The sequence below is a fragment of the Onthophagus taurus genome, chromosome 8 (genome assembly GCF_036711975.1).
Source record: "Onthophagus taurus isolate NC chromosome 8, IU_Otau_3.0, whole genome shotgun sequence".
Lineage (NCBI taxonomy): Eukaryota > Metazoa > Arthropoda > Insecta > Coleoptera > Scarabaeidae > Onthophagus > Onthophagus taurus.
Genome location: NC_091973.1, coordinates 6,400,112 through 6,422,381, shown reverse-complemented (window position 1 = coordinate 6,422,381; position 22,270 = coordinate 6,400,112). Strand labels below are relative to the sequence as shown.

The window sequence follows — 22,270 nt, the reverse complement described above, 5'->3', positions numbered from 1 at the left end:
TTAAAAAATTAATAATTTTAAAAAATGGTTCCTACAAACGTTGTTCCTTGTTTAATTCTTAACAAGTTTTATTTGAAAAATATTTTGATACAACCAATAATTAGGAAGATAATCTTAAATTACATTTCTATACTGTTCACAGGGAAATTACAAAATTGATAATTTTAAAAAATTGTGCCAATAAACGTTGTTCCTTTCTTAATTTTTAACAAGTTTTATTTGAAAAATATTTTGATACAACCAATAATTAGAAAAGTAATCTTAAATTCCATTTCTATACTGTTCACAGGGAAATTAAAAAATTAATAGTTTTAAAAAATGGTGCGCAGTGGATAAGTGGTGGAAAATCCGTATTAAGCAATTTATCAGTAGTTTTTACTTTGAAATCGTCATTAAATACTCATAAATGACTTTTATGAGGAGCAATTTTGATTTAACGATCAATTCATTCAGTATGAGGTAACACCAAACAAGTTATGCAAAAAAACTCGTAGTTTTGTCTAAGATTTTATTATTACAAAGGTTCGTACAAAATTTCTACTTCATTTTTATGATATAAAAAGTATTCATTTAGGATAAATCCGATCCTAAGCTGACCCCTAAAAATTCCTTCATGGCTTTCATACCTTTCTCGGCATTCATTCTAAAAAAAATAAAGTAATTAAAATTATTTTTACAAACTAAATAAAAAAGTATACACGAGCAGAAAATTACTGTAATCATCGCAAATTTTTTTTTATTACCTAAAATAATTGTTCATGTACCAATACAATCTGGGTACAGAAACGTGACGCACACCTCTCATTTGACCGTCTATAGCTGTTGCGGCTACTTCGTAAGGCGTCAGCATCGTCATAGCTTCTGCAAATCGAATTATCGGCTTTTTACACAATCCTGTATCGACCATATACGGATAAATCGTCGTCAATTTGACCTGGCAATTCGGGATTAATTCCAGCTCCATTCGCAACGCTTCCATATAACCTCGAACTGCGAATTTACTAGCACAATATGGTACTAAATTTTCTAAACCACTCAATCCAGCACACGATGATATCGATACAATGTGACCATGATTCCTTTTTAACATACTTGGCATAATTGCTTGAATTATCTATTTTTATTAAAAAATAATTAATGTTATTAAAACATACGATTTGATAAAAACTAAGTGTTTTTGCTATTTTCAGCAATCAAACGTGAAATTAATTCAATAATGAGGGATTTAACCTTCCAGCTTTGTGACTAATATTAGTGTTTTTATATCACGTTTGGTTGCCAATTAAAAAATCAAAAAAATTGTATACCCAAAAATGTCCTAAAACATTTATATCAAAAATAGCTTCAATTTCTTTTTGAGTGTGCTCAAGTAAAGAGTGCGTGGGCATAATTCCAGCATTGTTGACAATAATTGTGATGTCCCCAACATCTTTTCGAACCTTTTCGACGGTCTCAAAAACTTTTTCGCGATTAGAAACATCGCATACGTAGCTATAGGCTTTTGGGTAACCCAACCGATTGATTTCTTTAACAGTTTTTAAGTTGTTTTGTTCATTTACGTCCCAAGCGATGACGGTTGCACCTAATGCGGCGTATTGCATCGCAAATTCTTTTCCTATACCATGACCAGCGCCAGTTACCTATTTATATATACAAAATGATAAAGTAATCTACATGTATGTAACAAAAAATACTTTTGTTTGATAACACAACTTTTTTTCTGTAAATATTTAAGATACCAAAAATTGTTGACCTAAATAATTGATAAAAAGTGATTCATTTGAGTAAATTAAAAAAAAAAATGTTAATTACTATTTAATGGATACAACATATTTAGAAAATAATTCCAGTGGTAATTATAGCACGTGTAATCGAAGTAGGAAGTGCTATTCGTGCAACCAAAAACGAAACAAACGATGAAGGTTGTTTGATAACAAAACGTGGTTACTAATTTAATTTTCTTATGAGGTCTCATCGAAATGACTTAGTAAATTTTGTTATCAGGAAAGAAAAAAAAATACAAAACGAGAGAAATAAAAATAATCTTATCTTAACAACGAGAGTTGAACCGTCGAGAGATACGATCTGACACCGAGATGAACGAAAAGGAGCAAGTCATAGAACTAAGAAAAGATGTATTTTCTTACCAAAACAATTTCACCGTTAACTGATTTTTTCGGTGGCGGAACAAACCATCTCACGATCGCTTCGATATTAAAATAAGTCAATTGGATCAACACCCAGAAAAATTCGAGAAAAACTTGTAACGTTTGCATTGCAGTTGGACCATTTTGATTACTTAAAAAAAATTTATAAGCTCTCAAGGCCAACAGCTTAATTACTAAATAAAAATAACTACTCACTTTTGGTTTTGATTATTTGTAGGCATTTTTTTACTTTAGTTTTATTAAATTAAATTGGCAAGATTATTATATATTTTTTTAAATGCGACAGGATTTAAACTAGACAGTCATCGAAGTGCTGCGACTTTGAAGTGCCCAGTGACAAACTGAGTAGGTTCTATTTAACACACTCGTCAACCGCAAAACTGTTCGCACTTGCGTGATATTAAACTCATAACATAACTTGGGTCTTTATCAGGATAATTTATTATTAATCTACTATTTTTTTAAAGTTTTTTAAATTCTTGCGTAATAAATTAACAAATTTTTTTTATTTACATTTTCATTGTTGTTATAAAAGTATCGGTGGCTCTTTCATTCGGTAAACATCTACCAAAAGCTTCTAAAAGGAGCGGTTCTTCTTTCACCGAAGTTCTATAATCGTCCAAAGAAACTTTTCCGTCTTTATCTTTATCCAATTTTCTTAAAATAATCTCAACTAAATCTTTAACACCTTCATCGGGGTCTTCATCTTGTGGTTGTTTTATCAAACAATTTCTATAATAAAAAAAAATATATTAAAAAAAAAATTAATTAATTAAAAAAATCCTTATAAGCAAAGTGGTTAAGAGAAATAGTTAGAAATTATTTGGACGTCGCGCCTCATTTCTTTATGTAGGTAAGATAAAGGCGCGACGTACTGTCTGGAACGCACCATCCCATTCCTCACCCCGCATAGCTTATTTTTGTTTCTCTTTAATTCGTAATTTCATTAAATCGCTCTTAAAAAATTAGGGAGCACTAATATTAAAAAATTAATAACGGAATCCGACAACCGACATTATTTAATATATTTTGGTAAAAACCGCGTTGAAATCCACCAGGTTGTTTTCGAATAATCCGCGATTTTCTGCGAAACCACTGTTGGAAATAATTCACGAGCACACCCTATATAATTTGAACGCGTGAAAATAAATCCATAATATTTGGGGAGCATGCTAACTGTAAACATGTCATTTACTAACTCAGAAGCGTATGATGATTTATTTTCAATGTTTCGAATATGATGCCGAATATGACATTTTTCTCTATAAGTGTTTTTAAGATTGTTTTCTCCAATACATTATTTTACAGATACCGATTATGATCGGTATTATTTATAACCGGTATTATGATCAAATCTTTTATCATAAGTGGATAATCAAGAAAAACCAATAACCAGCGAAAATATGACAAAACAGAACAAATTAAAAAGCTATCTAATTACAACAGAAGTCATTTCCAATACTCTTCAAACTTCAGAAGAAGACATAGCCCGAATACATGCTGAATATTTACAAAAATATTTTGACTTTTTGATGCAGGCTTTGACTATGACAAACTTCAAGAGGTGGAGGTATGATGGTTTTCAACATAATGCAGTGGAAGCCAACTAAATACTTGGAAGTAATATCAAAGGGTAAAATCTCTGCACCCGGTTATGATCAGTGCCGGCGCTAGCAAATGAAGCGCCGGAAAACGCAAAAGACTGGAATAGTCATAATCCATACTTCAGCAAAAATTTAAGAATTATACTGGTGAAAAACCAAACTTAAGGGAATAGTCGGGAATACTCTGGTCAGAAGGTTAATTTGCAAGAAAAAGTCTGAAATTGCAATAGTTATAAACTAGACTTCAGCAAAAAACAGGAATTACATTAAAAAAGAAAAACCAAAATAAATGGTCAAACTACTCCAATATATTTTCCTTTATTAATTAACTCGAGTTAATTAGATTAACTAAAAATAAAAAAATATATTGGAAAATATATTGGAGTAGTTTGACCATTTATTTTGGTTTTTCTTTTTTATTTTAACATTATCACCAATATGGATGACAACCCCTATACATATTAGGAATTACATTGTTCAAAGTCCACAAGTCTGAAATTACTGTTCAAAAATTTATTATAAACCAAACATGATTTTTCATGGCAATACTTATGTGTTCAATAAAAGAATGCGAAGAATATGAACAAGAATCCAATGGACTTGTCTGGTTATTGCACAGGACAGGAAATCACCAATACGGAAACTATGCCAATGCAGGATAAGCACAAAAGCAAAGTAACAGCTGGAGAAATGAGGTACCGGGTGGTACAAGATCCGTATAGATAATAAGAGGCTCCCAAAAACATGATGATAGACACCCAGAAAGAAGTTGCTGTCAGTATCAAGAACAGAACATAAATAACGTTGGCAGAAGACTAGATACTGCTTCTAAAAAACTAAATATTGCTTTCTAAAGACTAAAATTGCTTTGTGGAGACTAAATACTGCTTTCTGAAGACTAGCTACTGCTGACAGGTTTAAATACTGCAAAAGAAAGATAAAATATTTTGGAGAAAACATACATAACTTTGGTAGAAGACTAGATACTGTTTCTAGAAGGCTAAATACTGCTTTCTGAAGACTAGATACTTCCGACAAGTCTAAATACAGCGTCTGGAACACTAAATACTGGTTTCTAAAGACTAAAATTGCTTTGTGGAGACTAAATACTGCTTTCTGAAGACTAGCTACTGCTAACAGGTCTAAATACTGCAAAAGAAAGATAAAATATTTTGGAGAAAACATACATAACTTTGGCAGAAGACTAGATACTGCTTCTAGAAGGCTAAATACTGCTTTCTGAAGACTAGATACTTCCGACAGGTCTAAATACAGCGTCTGGAACACTAAATACTGGTTTCTAAAGACTAAAATTGCTTTGTGGAGACTAAATACTGCTTTCTGAAGACTAGCTACTGCTGACAGGTTTAAATACTGCAAAAGAAAGATAAAATATTTTGGAGAAAACATACATAACTTTGGCAGAAGACTAGATACTGTGTCTAGAAGGCTAAATACTGCTTTCTGAAGACTAGATACTTCCGACAGGTCTAAATACAGCGTCTGGAACACTAAATACTGGTGTCTAAAGACTAAAATTGCTTTGTGGAGACTAAATACTGCTTTCTGAAGACTAGATACTACCAACAGGTCTAAATACTGCAAATGAAAGATAAAATATTTTGGAGAAAACATACATAACTTTGGCAGAAGACTAGATACTGTGTCTAGAAGGTTAAATACTGCTTTCTGAAGACTAGATACTTCCGACAGGTCGAAATACAGTATCTGGAACACTAAATACTGCTTTCTAAAGACTAAAATTGCTTTGTGAAGACTAAATACTGCTTTCTGAAGACTACATACTGCTAACAGGTCTAATTACTGCAAAAGAAAGATAAAATATTTTGGAGAAATCATACATAACTTTGGCAGAAGACTAGATACTGCTTCTAGAAGACTAAATACTGCTTTCTGAAGACTAGATACTTCCGACAGGTCTAAATACAGCGTCTGGAACACTAAATACTGGTTTCTAAAGACTAAAATTGCTTTGTGGAGACTAAATACTGCTTTCTGAAGACTAGATACTACCAACAGGTCTAAATACTGCAAATGAAAGATAAAATATTTTGGAGAAAACATACATAACTTTGGTAGAAGACTAGATACTGTTTCTAGAAGGCTAAATACTGCTTTCTGAAGACTAGATACTTCCGACAGGTCTAAATACAGCGTCTGGAACACTAAATACTGCTTTCTAAAGACTAAAATTGCTTTGTGGAGACTAAATACTGCTTTCTGAAGACTAGCTACTGCGGACAGGTTTAAATACTGCAAAAGAAAGATAAAATATTTTGGAGAAAACATACATAACTTTGGCAGAAGACTAGATACTGCTTTTAGAAGACTAAATATAGTCTCCGATTTTTCTGGTGGTTATTATGACTTAATTGCAGTCATTTAACGAACAAAGACGGGGTTGTAAACAGGTAGTTGACGAACCCCAAACTTCGGCGTGATTTGTTCAGGTCCGCATTAACGGAAATTACAAAAGCACAATATTGAAAAACATAAATACCATTACTTTGTGTGAAAATACAACAATTTATTTAAAATTTGTATTTTTCGAATGTAAACAATAATTAGTACTCTAAATTCTATTTAAGTGTTTTTTTCTTTTTTTAAAGCATAAATAATTCTTTTCAATGTATTTCAAATTTATATTTTTAAAAGTGCCGGTAGCGCCGCGTCTGGTTATGATAATATCAATAAGAAGATGTTGAGACAGTTGGATGGAAAGGTTCATGAATTTATTATTAAGATGTATAACTTTTATATTTCTAATCATCTCTTTCCACACGAATGAATCATCAATTTGGCTTCAAACCAAAAACATTTACATAAATTTTTTTTTTATTACTTTACTTTTATCCACAGATTCAGATTTTACAATAAAATATATAGGGTGCCATTTAAAAAATTGGTCGTGACCTTCATATGACCTTGAAAACAAGGTCAAGGTCAAGAAATGTTTCCTCCTTCGTACAGAACAACTTTCATTTTACATAAAAATGAACCATTTTCGAGATAATCGCTTGTCTCACGTTAAATGGACCTGTATAATTCGAGAATGAATGGAGATATCGAGATGCGGTTTTCACTACTATTTAGTAAATTTTATGGTTGTTAAAGTTATAGCTCATCGTCTAACTTTTTGAGATTGCGGGAATTTTTTGTTAACCCTAGCGGGCGAATTACGAACTTCAAAATAATTTCCAACTATTTCTCTTGCCCACTTTATCCAAACCCTTATAAGGATTTTTTTGCCTTTACTATATATTACTTTAAGTATACAGCCTGATTCAGAGTAAGCGCCTTATTTTTTTTTAGCCACACTATGGGTACTACTTTCAAAATATTTAGCAATAATATGTTTTAGGACATTAAATTATTTCAAAATGGCGACTGACAACTTTTTTTTTAAATGGAATGCCAAAATTTTTTTTTATTATTGAGATCCTAAAAATATTCTTTTTACGATAGTATTTTGTTTTTCTTCAAAATTTTTTCCTCATCAAAGAGCAACCTAACATTTTAATCTAGTAGCGCATAAATGTTTTACACTCGATGTTATTTTTGTCCAAATAAATAAATAAGTAGATGTTTATTACAAAATAAAGTTTAATTGTTTCTTTTGTGTCTAGCGTTACTTGATATTTGGACAAAAATAACATCGACTGTAAAACATTCATGCACTATTAGATTAAAATGTGTGCTTTTTGATGGGGAAAGAAAAAAAATTTAAAAAAAAAAAAAGTTGACAGTCGCCATTTTGAAATAATTCGTCCAATTCAAAATGTGATATCACCATCGTGTAGAGAATGTCCTAAAACATATTACTGCCAAATATTTTGAAAGTAGTACCCATACTCTGAATCAGGCTGTATATATAAAGTATATTTACTTTAATAATTGAAACATTTCGTCCTTAGTAATAAATCCGTCGGCGTTTAAGTCGTAAACGAAGAAGCAAAAATCGGTTTGTTCGGCGAGAGTGCCACGAAGGAATATATTTAACCCCAAAAACCAGGATTCCGGTGTTATTAAACCTGAATTGGTTTTATCCCAAACGCAAAAGATGCGGTCCATCATCATATCTTCGGTTACTATGTCGAAAGAGCTGTGTAAGAGTTCGCGAAAAATCACTCGGTCGATTCCCTTGAAATAAAATTTTATTATTTAATAATATTTAAAAAAAATTTTTTTACTTCAGATGTAGTTTTTCCAATTGAAGATGTTGCAGCGACGTTTTTGTCTTGATGAGTTTTCGGCCGATTCATTGAAATTAATCTTCGATAGACTTTATAAAGATTTTCAATCTCCAATCTTAAAAAAATTGAAATCAAAAAAATTTTTTTCAATTAAATAGTATTACCTGGTAAAATGAGTTTCTTTTTTAGCAATTTCGAGAAGCTTAGGTGAAATTTTGTTTTTGCTATCTTTATCATTCATTTTCTTGGTTTTAACCGGCTTGGGTTGTTGCGAGTTTGATCTAGCATTACGACCGGAGAGAAATAACGAAATGCTTTTCAAAATCAGCGTCCTTCCGCGCGTGCTCACATTCGGTTCGTTTGGTTTTGACATCTAAAAAAAATCATTTCTTAAAATTTTTCATTTATTTTAATATTGATTGCATAAAAAATTTTAGTAAAGGTGTTAATTAATGTCGTGATTTCGAAAGGGGTTTGTAAATTTGCATGTGGAACAATCACGCAAGTTTTCACACGCAAATGAACCCCCGTAATCATTTCAATAAAGAGCATTACCTTTATTAGAACGATCGTATTTGGGCGGAACACCAGAACAATGCGAGTTTACGCGTTGCTTTGGAAACGCCCTATTGGGTTAATTACGCGATATCGATTTGTTTTAAAACTGCCAACGTTTATGATTTATTTCGTTTTAGGTAAATTTGAAATTACCATATATGGTACAAATAAAATAAAAATATGTACATTTGAATTTATCGTTTTCATATTTTGTGTTGCATGATCGTTGTGAGTTACTATAAATTTGAAACTGCTTTTTGGGTGTCACCGTCGTGCACCATATGAAATAGAGTTATTACTTACCTTCTTAAAAAATGTTAGTATTGTTTTAAAAAATAAAAAAAGGTTAATTCATTTATACATATATTCCACTATTTTTGTTGTTTTTTATTACATGAGGAAATATATTTACATAGAAAGTGTCCGTTGGAAATCCGTCGCTTCGAACAGGGTTAGATTTTCCTTGAAGTTGTTTTTTTCGAAACTATATTTATATATTTTTTATGTATATATAGGTGATTTTTAGAATAACTTGTCATATCACTCATCGCTTATTAAAAACGTTAGTATAAAATATGTAAAAACCAACTGTCTATACATTTTTTTCAATGACTATGCCGCCGGGCTTCGAGAAATCATAAACTATAATATTGCCATTACATATAACAGTTAGAAAAAACTGAGGATGTGTGGAGTGACGCTATTTATTTTTTTTAATCACAGATGAGTAACGAATCCCATTGTATTACTTTACAATGTTTTATCAATTTTTTTTGTTACATAGTGTTATCGTCTTACAAAAGAACCAAAATGATCATGACACAGCTTCTTCAATTTTTTTTTTTGGATTTACTTTAACGAACGCACTCTACAAAAGGCAAACCGTACATTTTTAACAATACCGCATATATATTATACATGTACAGCTACTGAAAGTTGTAGAAATTAGGATATTCTTATTTCTTTTAAGCGATTATTTGATAGCAACGCTGTGTATATTAATTTAACGTGTCATTAAAAAAGTATTAATTAAAATAATTAAAAATTAGATGTTATTAAATCATTTATTTATTTTTTTAACGTTGCTACAAAACTTCGCCTAATACATATATTCAGCAATATTTTCGAATTTTTTTCCTGAAAAATTCGTTAACACCCAAAGAGAAAACAGGAATGTTGTTACATTTTGTTATTCGGTTCCTTGTCGTGACAAAGTTTTTTTTATTATATCTTTTGAAAACGTGGGAGAAGGGAAATTGTTATAATAAGTTTGTTTTAACGAGAGTTTGAGTTTATTATATATTAATTGGATTCTCCAGTTAATATATAATTAGGTATTCTGATTTTATTCTTGATTTATTTCTCTAATTTTTTAAATCCGGATTTATTAATTTTTTTCTTTTTATGTGGGGGTCGGTGTAGTCGAAGAGTCTAGATTTATGAAAAATGCCGACGTTTTTCGCAGACCCAGTAGATTCGGGGAGTCCTGAACGTCCGACGGCGATCCGAGTGGGGATGCCGCATCATCTGCAAATTTGGATTAAACAAAGTCTCCCAAAAACAAAAAAATTATGACGATGCTTGATGACATGCAACAAACAACTAACAATGTTTGATATTTATTACCGATCAAATTGGTGCTAACAAAAAGGAGTTGTTTAATTTTGGTTCAAAAAAAAATCGAGTTTATTTTTACTGTTTTGCTGAACCGATTTTTTTTATTAAAAAAATAGAAATAAAAATAAAACATATGTTACAAACTGTTACAATAGCTTATATTTGTATTTAAATAGTATTTACAATGGTCTAGTTACAAAAAGAAGAAAATGAACGGTAAATGATTTTTAAATTTCTAATAATATGCGAATTATAGTAGAACAAATAACTTATTAAAAAAAATAAAACGGCGACCTAAAAGTCGTGGGTTTTATGTTCAGAAAACAGTACAAATAAATTGAACTAGTTAATTTTAATAATATTGCCATATTTTTTTTACTTTTTTTATAATTATCAAAAAGGTTGCGTTGCTTTAAAAACCATACAAGTTATCGATACGAAAATTGAACGCACCTCATACAGTTTATTATTTTAGTTAATACATTTTTTAATTTAAATAAATCGTTATAATTTTCAAAAATACGGTAACCCCTTGGAGTATAATATCGATCAATTCATAATATAACAGATAAAAAACATCGTTTTATATACAGTAGTTTATTTAAAGCGTTTTTGTTTTCGGGGAATACATGAATGTTTTTGTATGAAATCTTATTGAAACTTTTATATAATTTCTTAAATCGTTTATGAAATGGTATACTTAAAAAAATACACATTATGTTATTTATTAACAATATTATTTATAAACATGTACAAAAGAAAAAAAAGATACAGTTTTTTTCCGCGTAAAAATCCTCTTTTATTGTAAATTATTTCAACACCAAACATTGCAATTGCAAAACAAAAACTAAGGAATTTTGGCCTCTAATTCAAACATTTCAAATCATTTTTGTCGTGGATCAAAAATAAATACTGAACAAAATTAAACTATTTTTTTTTTTTTGAATCACCCCGCACGTTATGTACACAATTGGAATGACTTAATTGGCCTGAAGATGAGGCAAAAAAAACCTATGAGTCGGATAAGTGTGAACAAGGATAAAGAAAGGTCGGAGGATCGATCTCAACAAAAACATACGATGTCAATTAAACTAAGTATTTTTGTGAAAATTATAATAATATATAATAAAGATATGCCGGAACAGCTTCGGAAAAAACCAGATGCAACGGTATATGAGAAATATTTTTTTTACCTGGTAGCTACTCACCTACTCCTACAACAGACATATTGCCTGTAAGTGGAGTAGGGGACGATGTTACTGTGTTCATCCTACTATGATCCTTTAGTACTGGATCTGAAATTTCAACAATAATTCGTCAGGAACACTCCCAGAATTTTATTTTTGTTTTTAGTTTAGTTTTGGTCAATAAACAAAATCGGATGATTTTCCAAGATAAAAAAAAAACGATTTTTATCGAAATAAAGAAATGAAAATAAAAAGACATTCTCCAAATGAAATATGATAAACACAAAATGATCGCATACAGAACAAAAAATAATACAACAAACGCTAAATCTAAGCTAGAGAAGCTAATTTACAACATTAATGGTGTAATTTTTTTTATCGACAATATCACTGTTTTTTTTCTTGAGATAAAGATAGATAGTAAATAAGCGAACATAAATAATATTAAATTTAAAAAAAAATCCAACCCAAAATGTAAACAAAATATTTAGGGTGATTTACAATTTTTTTCATCAATTCTCTAGTTATCATAAACAGTACTCTCATCATAAATCACCCTACATATTTACAAAAAATGGTGTTAATTACAGAAAGATTTTTTCTTATTTTTTTCGCATATATAAAATTATTCCCAATTTAGCAAATGATTCAGCAGAAATTGATTAAGAACGGTGACAATGACAAAACGGCGGCCACGGTTATTTTATAGCGAATGAGAACGCAGTTAGTATTGAGAACGAACGATTAAAATAAAAAAAAATGCCGGTCTTTTTTTTTGCAGCGAACAAAAGTTGTATTAAATCATATAAAATAACAAAATTCTGGTTACAGTTCAGTAGTAAGTAAACTAAACTAAATTAGGGACTCTGAGGTTTCTTCAACTTACAGAAGTAAGAATGATCCATAGCGTCGCGGGCAGTTAAACGTTCCAGGTGGTCGTAGCGCAATAGCTTATCAAGGAAATCTAACGCTTCCGGTGAGACTAAGTGTTGATTTTCGCTGTGCACAAATCTCTCCCATCGTTTTCGGGAATGCCTTCAAATTTAAATATAAAAATTAATCATTTACCACTAAATTACTAAAATATTACATTGTTCATGACAGTGTCGGGTGGGCACAAAATATTACTTTTATATTACTTTGTATTAACCCCAAGTGTTAGGAGATGATGTAACTGTGGAATATTACATAATACATATTTTGTTATTGATAACTAGGCTGATAACAGCGTCCAGATGACCTCAAAGTGAAAAATGTAGAATTATGTGGTAAGTGTTGACCAGGTTTTGGCTGAATATAGTATTAATACTTAGGTTGGGATGTATTAAGCATCCATTAAACATTTGTTAATGACAACAAGCTGATTCAACAAATCCATGATGTCCACATACAGGGTGTTTCTGTAAGTTGTGGCATAATTTTAATCATTAACCCACAAATGGCTATGATATGGGTTTTCAAAGTTAAGAAATTTTCAAAATTTTTTTTAAATATTTTCAATATGATTTGTCTTAGAAAGACCAAATTTGGTAAATAGTGCAATGTTATCATCAGAAATCGTTTAAGATCACTATTGAAAATATCGAACCACGGGATCAATGCTATACAGAGTGTTCACAAAGGTTATTTCTTTAAAATTCTCACTTCGTTTTGATTTTCTGTTTTTTATTTAAGGAAATTTAAGACAGCAGTATGTAAATAACGGGCATCAGAGGTCAGTACGTACACCCCAATTAGAAGAAAACATTTTGGAATATCCAAAGGTAAGTCTTGGCATGTAATACAACTATTAATTTAAATCTTTTTATGAATAACTCGAAAACGATGCGTCTAATCAAAAATTTGTAAGAGTAAAAATAATTTTAAAATGAAATAGGCGTTTAGAATCAGTGGGAAATTTAATGGTTTACGACATAATAAAAAAGTCTTAAGGAAATACTCTTTGTGGACACCTGTATAGTATTGATCCCGTGTCTGCATACTTTCAAAAGTGATCTTAACCGATTTCTCATGATAACATTGCACTGTTTGCCAAATATTATATTTTTAAGACAAACTATATTGAAAATATTTCAGAACATTTCTTAATTTTGATGGCCTATACAGGGTGTTTTGGTGATTCGGGGAATAAATTTAACCACATATATTAGAGTGAAAATGGTGATGATTCATGTAAAGAAAAATTAGTAAAAGTCACAACAACGCTATACAGGTGTTCCTAAAATTTGTTTGCTTAGAACTTTTTTATTCTATCATAACCCTATATTTATTTATGCAGTTTCTAATAGTAAATTTAGTTTAGAAAGTTTTATCACTCTTAGATAATATTGATAAAAATCGCCGTTTTCGTGTTAAATGCAAAAACGTTGGGTTCTGATTATACTAATAGCACTAAAAAAATTTATAGTATTTTTTATTACTTGTCTTGTTATTTTATATACTTTTTTTATTATTCCTGTTAGTGTTGCAGTTCTTTTGATGATTTTTAATTTATTGTTTTTAGATTCTTTTATTAAATTAACTAAAACAAATTAAAAATGGATTTAGCTAAATCTACACTTGGAAATGTTACATACATAATAGTTATGACGGCTCAGTTCGATTTTCACTTGTTATTGCCAATTCAGATTATTTTATAATTTTTTTTTTAGTGTTATTAAATTCGGAGCCTAACATTTTTGCATTTAATACTAAATCGGTGGTTTTTATCAATATTCTCTAAGAGTGATAAAAGTTTCTAAACTAAATTTACTATTAGAAACCACAAAAATAAATGTAGGGTTATGGTAGAATAAAAAAAGTTCTGAGCAAACAAATTTTAGGACCAGCTGTATAGCATTGTTCCCGCGGATCGATCCAACTCAAAAATTGCCTAACGGTTTTACGTGACATTGATTTATATTGCACCAAATTTCAGCGCTTTACTATAAATAATGTTTAAGATATTTAGAAAAATGTGTTAAAATTTCCTAACTTTGAAAATAATGTAATTTTTTTTATATGAATCGTTATCATATTCACTCTAGTATTTCTGGTTAAATTTATTCCCCGAGTCACCGAAACACCTGTATAATAGAGTGTGATTTCGCTTCGTGGATATTTAAATAACACTTTTATTTAGATAACACTTTTGCATATTCTCTTGATTTTTTTTTATAAAACTTGATATTGGTGGGATCCTTTGGGGTGCTAATTACAAATCTGGGGTCAGAATTATAAACTTTTCAAAAATCAAGATGGCGGATACAATATAGAGAAGTAAAATTGCAAGAAAAAGGAAAATTTACGAAAAGCTTGATATCCGGGGAGTTTTTGAGGTCAAATCTCTGCAGCTACAGGAGCTGATAAGCGATTAATACATTTGAAACTATTCTTATAGCTATATAGTTGGTACAAGATGCCTCCCAGCCTACATAAAATCCTTTTACAGGGCTCTTTAGCCATCAAACATGCCCTTGTTCGAATAGGGCAGCTTTCAGAAAAAGCACAAGAAGCAAGGAATAAGGATATGAGGCGATTCAGAGCCCAGCACACTAGAAAGTCCTCATATACAAAAACCTATGAAGACTTAGTTCACATGCTAACATGGATCCTGTTATTACAGGTCTTAGAACGTTCCAGAAAGTCTCATTGAAGGAGTTGAGTCCTGAGGCAATGGATTCAATGGAAGAGGATATAATTAAGAGAAATAATATATAAAGAAGATATAATTGGTGAGCAGCATAGTGAAGTGGAGATGGAATTTTTATAAAAATGGTTCTTCCTTTTACTAGAAACTAAATTAGCATTTAAAATTCTGTTCTGAGAACTAAAACACCTACTTTTTCCTTCATTATATATTTTTTTAAGCTATTCTAGCCTTCCAGCCAAACATTTTTATATGAATAGTTATCATTTTCAGTCTAGTATTTGTGATTAAAATGCCACAACTTACAGGAACACTCTGAGTTTAAAAAAATCTTGAAAGTTTGAGAAAGATTATAATATAAAAGTGAGATAAAAATTTTAAAATTGTATCTTACCTTCCTAGAATATCATTGAATCTAGGATCTAATTCTATATGATATTTATCCAAATATTCGAATAGCTCTTCGGTTCCTAAAACTTTAGCAATACGGACAAGCTGATCGTAATTATCGTGACCATGAAAGAATGGTTCCTTCCTAAAGATCATAGAAGCCAGCATGCATCCCAGCGACCACATGTCCAGCGAGTAGTCGTACATCTGGTAATCGACGAGCAGTTCGGGACCTTTAAAATACCTAGAGGCGACGCGCACATTGTATTCTTGGCCGGGGTGATAAAACTCGGCCAATCCCCAATCGATTAGTCGCAATTTCCTATTTTCATGATCAATCATTACGTTATGGGGCTTGACGTCCCTATGCATAATGCCCATGCTATGGCAATAGTCAAGCGCCTTGAGCAATTCGTACAAATAGTAACGAATATCGTAATCGGTCAGCGTCTGGTAAAGCTGCTTGAAGTCCGTATTGTTGACGTGCTCGAATATTAGCGCTGGAGTTCGCGAAACCGGATCTTTTACCACCGCTTGTAATGATATTATATTTGTACCGCCCCTAAGGTTTTCTAATATCTTTATTTCACGTTTGATTTTCTTCTTTTTTACAGGCTATAAACAGAAACATACTTTTTTTTATTTAAAACCGACTTGCGATGCGTCATCAATGATTAAATCATATTTTGAAACAAAATTCACGTGCTCTTAGCAACTTAAAATTTAAACGTGAATGTCTGATAACACTTTGAATCACCATACAAAAAAAAATTTAATGAAATGTTATGAAATAAAACCTTGAAAGAGGTATTTTTAATAAATCAAATCAATATACACTGACTTCCATAAAAATTGCAACACGAATAAAATTTGTTGAACGATTAAAATTTGAATCAAATCTAGCTAGTAGTTTGGTTCTTTTTTGTTTTTTCCTTTGCACTTAGTAATTATTGTTCACAATTTCGTTCTGAACTGCGGAACAATGCCAAGAGGCCGTAGTATTGGCATTTGGACTTTCGCTAAGTGAAATTGCTCGTCGTGTAAACCGAAATGTTACAACGGTTTTGAGATGTTGGTCCACATGGTCCGAGGAATTGGTGCAATAACGTCGCCCTGGATCTGGACGATCAGATCGCGAAGAACGTCACTTAAGACTTTTGGCTACAAGAGACAGATTTTCAACAACTCAATTGATTGCAAATGATCGGATGAGAGGTGTAGGACCCAGAATGTTAATGACATCCTTTTATCGCCGTATAATTTTTATGTCTTCCTCTTGCACCACTTCACCGTTTACGAAGGCTAGAATAGAGCAACGAAAGAGCGACGTGGGGGCAAGAATTTTTTGTTCATTTTTGATAATTCAGCTGATGATGGTCTATTAGCCGAAACCGGTACTGATTACATTAATTTGATATCGATATAATATCGGTATCGGCACCACATTTTTAAAAGATCTATAATTATTCCATATTTAATATACACTAATAAAAGTAAAAATTATCTGTTAAATTGAAACTTCGATTCCAAGAATCGAGTCCCAATAGATATTTTAATTTGTTAATTTTACTTCATATAATGGCTTTAATGCCAGTAAAAGGTAACCTCTACGTGTTGTTTAGTTTGGTTAAAAACGTGTTTTTTTCATTGACCAACAATTAATAAAAATTAAAAAGCAATAATTTATAGTTGTTTTATTATAAAAAAAAATTTTGAATGGGTTTCTACTTTCAAATATACAGGATGTATCTAAATTGATGCGAAAGATCGTTCATATAACTTTTTGATCAAAAACACTTCTCCTCTAAATTACAGCCCTCTAAAATTAGGGGAAGAAATCTGCACCTTTCTTATCTCTTGACATTTTACAACTAACAAATTGTTAGTTTGATCACCAAAAATAAAATAATGCTGAGATCAATTTGACATAACTTCATTTTTTTGAATCATTTAATGATAATCAATCTGAATTAATTCACTTGAGCTTGTGTATAATTTTATTTTTTTATGAACAAACTAACGATTGCAGGAGAAAATGTTAAGAGACAAAAAAGTTGTGTATTGAATCCCACTATTTAAATCAAGTTTTTAAATAGAAAAATGTAGACGCATTAAAAAGTTCTGATGCAAAATATTGTAGGGGTGGATTTTCTCGCCCCCTTGTAATTACATTAGGATTATAAAAATCGTCAAAAAGTGTCATTTTATTAGTAATAGTTATCCGCCAAATTTCATCCTTCGAAATTCCTCCATAGTGGATGTATTAAAGAAAAACAAATTTTCCCCCTAATTTTAGAGGGCTGTAACTTGAAGAAGAAGTGGTTTTGACCAAAAAGTTATATGAAAGACCCTTAATTTTCGTTGAAAAATCATCCCTTAAAATATTTCGCATCAATTTAGATACACCTGTATAAAACAGTTAATCTTAAATATACCGATATTTATCGGCAATATTTTGCCGATACCGATTATCTGCAAAATTTGCCGATACGATACCGATGCATCGATATTTATATCGGCCGATTACTAGTAATTATATAAAAAATCGTTTATTTTCACTTCGCCGAGGTCGCTTGCAGGCGAGGAGCTGGGTCTGATACTTTATAAACACAAACCTTAATTCAATGAAATTTGGCATTTAGAAGCTATGATAACAGTTTCACCGCCTCGCCCGCAAACGAGCTCGGCGGTGTTAGATACACAATAGGTACTTGTATAAGAAATCGTTTATCTTCACTTCGCCGAGGTCGCTTGCGGGCGAGGCGCTAGATTTGAGTCATAAAATTAATTGAGTTGAGGTTCGTATTTATAATGTGTCAATTCCAGAGCTTCGCCCGCAAGCGATCTCGGCGGTAGTAGATACTGAATAAATACTTGTATGAGAAATCGTTTATCTTCACTTCGCCGAGGTCGCTTGCGGGCGAGGCGCTGGGTCTGATACAAATCTTAATTCAATGAAATTTGGCATTTAGAAGCTATGATAACAGTTCCACCGCCTCGCCCGCAAGCGAGCTCGGTGGTATTAGATACACAATAGGTACTTGTATGAGAAATCGTTTATCTTCACTTCGCCGAGGTCGCTTGCGGGCGAGGCGCTAGATTTGAGTCATAAAATTAATTGAGTTGAGGTTCGTATTTATAATGTGTCAATTCCAGAGCTTCGCCCGCAAGCGATCTCGGCGGTAGTAGATACTGAATAAATACTTGTATGAGAAATCGTTTATCTTCACTTCGCCGAGGTCGCTTGCCGGCGAGGCGCTGGGTCTGATACAAATCTTAATTCAATGAAATTTGGCATTTAGAAGCTATGATAACAGTTCCACCGCCTCGCCCGCAAGCGAGCTCGGTGGTATTAGATACACAATAGGTACTTGTATGAGAAATCGTTTATCTTCACTTCGCCGAAGTCGCTTGCGGGCGAGGCGCTGGGTCTGATACTTTATGAACACAAACCTTAATTCAAAGAAATTTTGTATTAAGGAGCTAAGATACCAGTTCCACCGCCTCGCCCGCAAGCGACCTCGGCGGTATTGATAAAATCGTGAACCTGATGTCTTGGAAAGTAAACTAAGTACTCAATACTTGTATGAGAACCGTTTATCTTCACTTCGCTGAGGTCGCTTGCGGGCGAGGCGCTAGATTGAGTCATAAAATTAATTGAGTTGAGGTTCGTATTTATAATATGTCAATCCTAGCGCCTCACCAGCAAGCGACCTCGGCGATATTAGATACTGAATAAGTACTTGTATGAGAAATCGTTTATCTTCACTTCGCAAAGGTCGCTTGCGGGCGAGGCGCTAGATTTGAGTCATAAAATTAATTGAGTTGAGGTTCGTATTTATAATGTGTCAATTCCAGAGCCTCGCCCGCAAGCGACTTCGGCGGTATTGATGAAATCGTGAACCTAATGTCTTGGAAAGTAAACTAAGTACTCAATACTTGTATGAGAAACCGTTTTATCTTCACTTCGCCGAGGTCGCTTGCGGGCGAGGCGCTAGATTTGAGTCATAAAATTAATTGAGTTGAGGTTCGTATTTATAATGTGTCAATTCCAGAGCCTCGCCCGCAAGCGACCTCGGCAGTATTAGGTACTTAATAGGTACTTGTATGAGAAATCGTTTATCTTCACTTCGCCGAGGTCGCTTGCGGGCGAGGCGCTAGATTTGAGTCATAAAATTAATTGAGTTGAGGTTCGTATTTATAATGTGTCAATCCTAGCGCCTCGCCCGCAAGCGACCTCGGCGGTATTAGATACTGAATAAGTACTTGTATGAGAAATCGTTTATCTTCACTTCGCCGAGGTCGCTTGCGGGCGAGGCGCTAGATTTGTCATAAAATTAATTGAGTTGGGGTTCATACTTATAATGTGTCAATTCCAGAGCCTCGCCCGCAAGCGACCTCGGCGATATTCGATACGCAATAGGTACTGGTATAAGAAAACATATTATAAATACGAACCTCAACTCAATTAATTTTATGACTCAAATCTAGCGCCTCGCCCGCAAGCGACCTCGGCGAAGTGAAGATAAACGGTTTCTCATACAAGTATTGAGTACTTAGTTTACTTTCCAAGACATCAAATTCACGATTTCATCAATACCGCCGAGGTCGCTTGCGGACGAGGCAGTGGATTTGGTATCCTAAATGACAAATTTCATTGAATTAAGGTTTGTGTTTATAAAGTATCAGTCCCAGCGAAGTGAAGATAAACGATTTTTGCGTTTATGGAGCGAATTGGAGGGTCATTTTTTGGAGTGCAATATGTTACGGTAGGTGGTCTTCATTGATGGCTCCTTGCGCTTCCATATCTTCAGGGGCTGGAAAATCCCATTTTCTAACAGGATGATGCACATTACAACACGTTTTTTGGAAGAACCTCAGTCGCTTGATTTATCACAACTTACATGATCTCTGTCTAAATGAGTACATTATAAATCATGGTGGAGCAACTCATTATTGAAAAAAAAAAAATCGTTCAATAAATTCTAGGTATTGCAATTTTTATGGAACTCAGTATATGATACTACATATCTTACCTTTAATATTTTAACTACACATTTTTCGTTATTTGTAACATTAATGGCCTCAAAGACCTCACTATATTTTCCACGACCAAGTTTCCGAACCAGCTGATAGTCGTCTTGCTGGCCCCAATCGACTACGTAACTCTCGTAATCCCAATATTCTCTGGGTTTGAGGGAATTAACGTCGGTGTAAACGCGTGATCTGCTTGGTACTGCCATAGTTGCTTTAGCTAATAGGGCGCTGTTACGGGCGCTGCTCACAAATCGCAGATCATAAGCTTTGACTAAACGAATGGAATCAGCCGTCACTGAAAAAAGAAGAAATTAATTCATTTTTTTGGGGTATTAATAAATTGTTGGGTTAGTTTAGGTTATATATTTTGGTGGTTGTAGCTTAAAAGTTACCTTGTTTAAGGCACTGTATAGCTAATCTAGAACATACAATCAGCATAACTAAACAAACGGCACCAGTATTTTTGATTTATTTTTATTTATATATTTTTTTGGTTGTATTTTTTTTTATTATTAAATGGTTAAACTGTATAGGCGAGCACACGCCATTCGTCCGTATTAGAGAGAACTTTTTGGAACGATGGGTTGCAGCCTACACTACATCGTTATTTTGAAAATCATACCTAGTTCATCTCGGGCGGTTCACAAATACGATCAAAAAACACGTTTCTCGCGAATCATTTGAACTAAAACTAACGTTTACGTGCGCGCGGATCGCGTTTTTATTTAACGAAAGCCGGCTTCTGGACGACGATCGCGATCCAAGATGGAAGTTAACATCCCGCCACGATAGACTGGGCAAGAGGCTAGCACCAGGCGCACACGTTTCAGTATATCGTGTACCCCTCTAAAAGTGCATTGCCAGCCCGAACAGGACCGAACTAGAACCGAAATCGAACCGACAACCATGATATATTTCCCCAATAAACCCACAAATCAAAACTTAAATTATTAGCCCCACTTACCTTTATTTTTAAATCAAATCGAAAAAGATTCTTTATCACTTTTACTTTTATTTTAAAATGCTTCCTTTTAATTTTTTTTTTAATAATATTTTTTAACAGTACGGTCCAGGGTTGTCACTTTACACTTCAACGAGGTATCTACTTTATCGACTAAAGGAACAAGTTCCGATATGTATTTATTTTTAGCTACGTTGGATTCGTTGACCGTTTCTTCGAATTTATTTTAAATTTTCTTTCGAATATTTTCACTACGATTTTTTTAACTTACGTTTAACGTTCCGGAAATTAACGCGATTTCTTTCTAACCTCCTCAACCCGACGCGCTTCCGTTCCACCGACCGACTGCCTGCCAAATAAGCAAAAGCTCTAACATTTGATGACTCAAAAAATTCTACTATTCACACACACTTGCTTCCATTTGTTGACAAATTAATATTAAACAAAACGGGGACGTGTCGAATCACACACTCATTAAGTATTAAGATAAAAAAATCCTATCTCATTATGATTTTTTTAAAAATAGGTCCTTTGAAAATAACCCCTTTTTACACTAATATAATTATACTAATACCATAACGATTTCAAGATTAAATCAAAATTTCGTTTTGTTATAACAATTTTTATTTCTTTTAAGAAACAAACAATTTAATTAATTATAATTACAAAGACTTTTTATTATAATTATTATACACCTTTTTTTTAAGTTTATTTATTAATATTTTCATTTTTTTTTTTGGTGACTTCATTTTATAAACAACATAAACAAAAATTAGATTACAATAAAAAAAACAATTTTTGGAACATCCGTATATACATAAAAACGTTCATTTTTAAATTTCAACATCATCAAATTTTTAATTATTTAAAATAAACTTGTACTTTACGTTAGAAGTGATGTTACAT

General features: G+C 32.4%; 3 protein-coding genes across 7 annotated transcripts; all 3 read right to left on the bottom strand.

The window, feature by feature from the left end:
- Nucleotides 1-494: 494 nt before the first annotated feature.
- LOC111425358 (Lipid droplet subset dehydrogenase 1) lies at nucleotides 495-2,539 on the bottom strand. Its single transcript, XM_023059337.2, has 5 exons — nucleotides 2,364-2,539; nucleotides 2,148-2,298; nucleotides 1,308-1,640; nucleotides 744-1,114; nucleotides 495-643 (listed from the first exon to the last, which is right to left on the bottom strand). Exons 1-5 carry the CDS (start codon nucleotides 2,387-2,389, stop codon nucleotides 571-573), a joined length of 954 nt encoding a protein of 317 aa, XP_022915105.1. The 5' UTR covers nucleotides 2,390-2,539; the 3' UTR covers nucleotides 495-570.
- A 47-nt stretch (nucleotides 2,540-2,586) lies between these two features.
- LOC111425359 (calaxin) lies at nucleotides 2,587-8,616 on the bottom strand. Its single transcript, XM_023059338.2, has 5 exons — nucleotides 8,542-8,616; nucleotides 8,151-8,359; nucleotides 7,984-8,101; nucleotides 7,680-7,933; nucleotides 2,587-2,900 (listed from the first exon to the last, which is right to left on the bottom strand). The coding sequence occupies exons 2-5, from the start codon at nucleotides 8,357-8,359 to the stop codon at nucleotides 2,678-2,680; spliced, it is 804 nt and encodes a 267-aa protein (XP_022915106.1). The 5' UTR covers nucleotides 8,542-8,616; the 3' UTR covers nucleotides 2,587-2,677.
- Nucleotides 8,617-8,890: 274 nt separating this feature from the next.
- LOC111425562 (casein kinase II subunit alpha) lies at nucleotides 8,891-21,713 on the bottom strand. Of its 5 annotated transcripts, none has more exons than XM_071198768.1 (6): nucleotides 20,796-20,819; nucleotides 20,403-20,698; nucleotides 15,371-15,981; nucleotides 12,235-12,383; nucleotides 11,370-11,456; nucleotides 8,891-10,071 (listed from the first exon to the last, which is right to left on the bottom strand). In XM_071198768.1, the coding sequence occupies exons 2-6, from the start codon at nucleotides 20,607-20,609 to the stop codon at nucleotides 9,947-9,949; spliced, it is 1,179 nt and encodes a 392-aa protein (XP_071054869.1). In that variant the 5' UTR covers nucleotides 20,610-20,698; nucleotides 20,796-20,819; the 3' UTR covers nucleotides 8,891-9,946. The 5 variants fall into 5 exon arrangements, with proteins under 5 accessions (XP_071054869.1, XP_022915435.1, XP_071054868.1 ...); XM_023059667.2 differs by lacking the exon at nucleotides 20,796-20,819 and adding an exon at nucleotides 21,026-21,232 and having other exon boundaries at nucleotides 9,982-10,071; nucleotides 11,355-11,456; XM_071198767.1 differs by lacking the exon at nucleotides 8,891-10,071 and adding an exon at nucleotides 21,026-21,226 and having other exon boundaries at nucleotides 10,303-11,456; nucleotides 20,796-20,821.
- Between the last annotated feature and the right edge of the window lie 557 nt (nucleotides 21,714-22,270).

What these genes read in the sequence shown, in the direction of transcription:
- LOC111425358 (XM_023059337.2), bottom strand. Translation starts at nt 2,389, where the DNA reads ATGCCTACAAATAATCAAAACCAAAA. An exon ending in ATGTTTTAGGACATTTTTGG is followed by an intron (nt 1,115 to 1,307) that starts GTATACAATTTT and finishes TAATAAAAATAG; the next exon opens with ATAATTCAAGCAATTATGCC. An exon ending in TACATGAACAATTATTTTAG is followed by an intron (nt 644 to 743) that starts GTAATAAAAAAA and finishes TATTTTTTTTAG; the next exon opens with AATGAATGCCGAGAAAGGTA.
- LOC111425359 (XM_023059338.2), bottom strand. Translation starts at nt 8,359, where the DNA reads ATGTCAAAACCAAACGAACCGAATGTGAGCACGCGCGGAAGGACGCTG. An exon ending in AAAGAAACTCATTTTACCAG is followed by an intron (nt 8,102 to 8,150) that starts GTAATACTATTT and finishes AATTTTTTTAAG; the next exon opens with ATTGGAGATTGAAAATCTTT. An exon ending in TTGGAAAAACTACATCTGAA is followed by an intron (nt 7,934 to 7,983) that starts GTAAAAAAATTT and finishes TTTTATTTCAAG; the next exon opens with GGAATCGACCGAGTGATTTT.
- LOC111425562 (XM_071198768.1), bottom strand. Translation starts at nt 20,609, where the DNA reads ATGGCAGTACCAAGCAGATCACGCGTTTACACCGACGTTAATTCCCTC. An exon ending in TTCAATGATATTCTAGGAAG is followed by an intron (nt 12,384 to 15,370) that starts GTAAGATACAAT and finishes TTAAATTTGAAG; the next exon opens with GCATTCCCGAAAACGATGGG. An exon ending in TATGTCTGTTGTAGGAGTAG is followed by an intron (nt 10,072 to 11,369) that starts GTGAGTAGCTAC and finishes CCAAATTTGCAG; the next exon opens with ATGATGCGGCATCCCCACTC.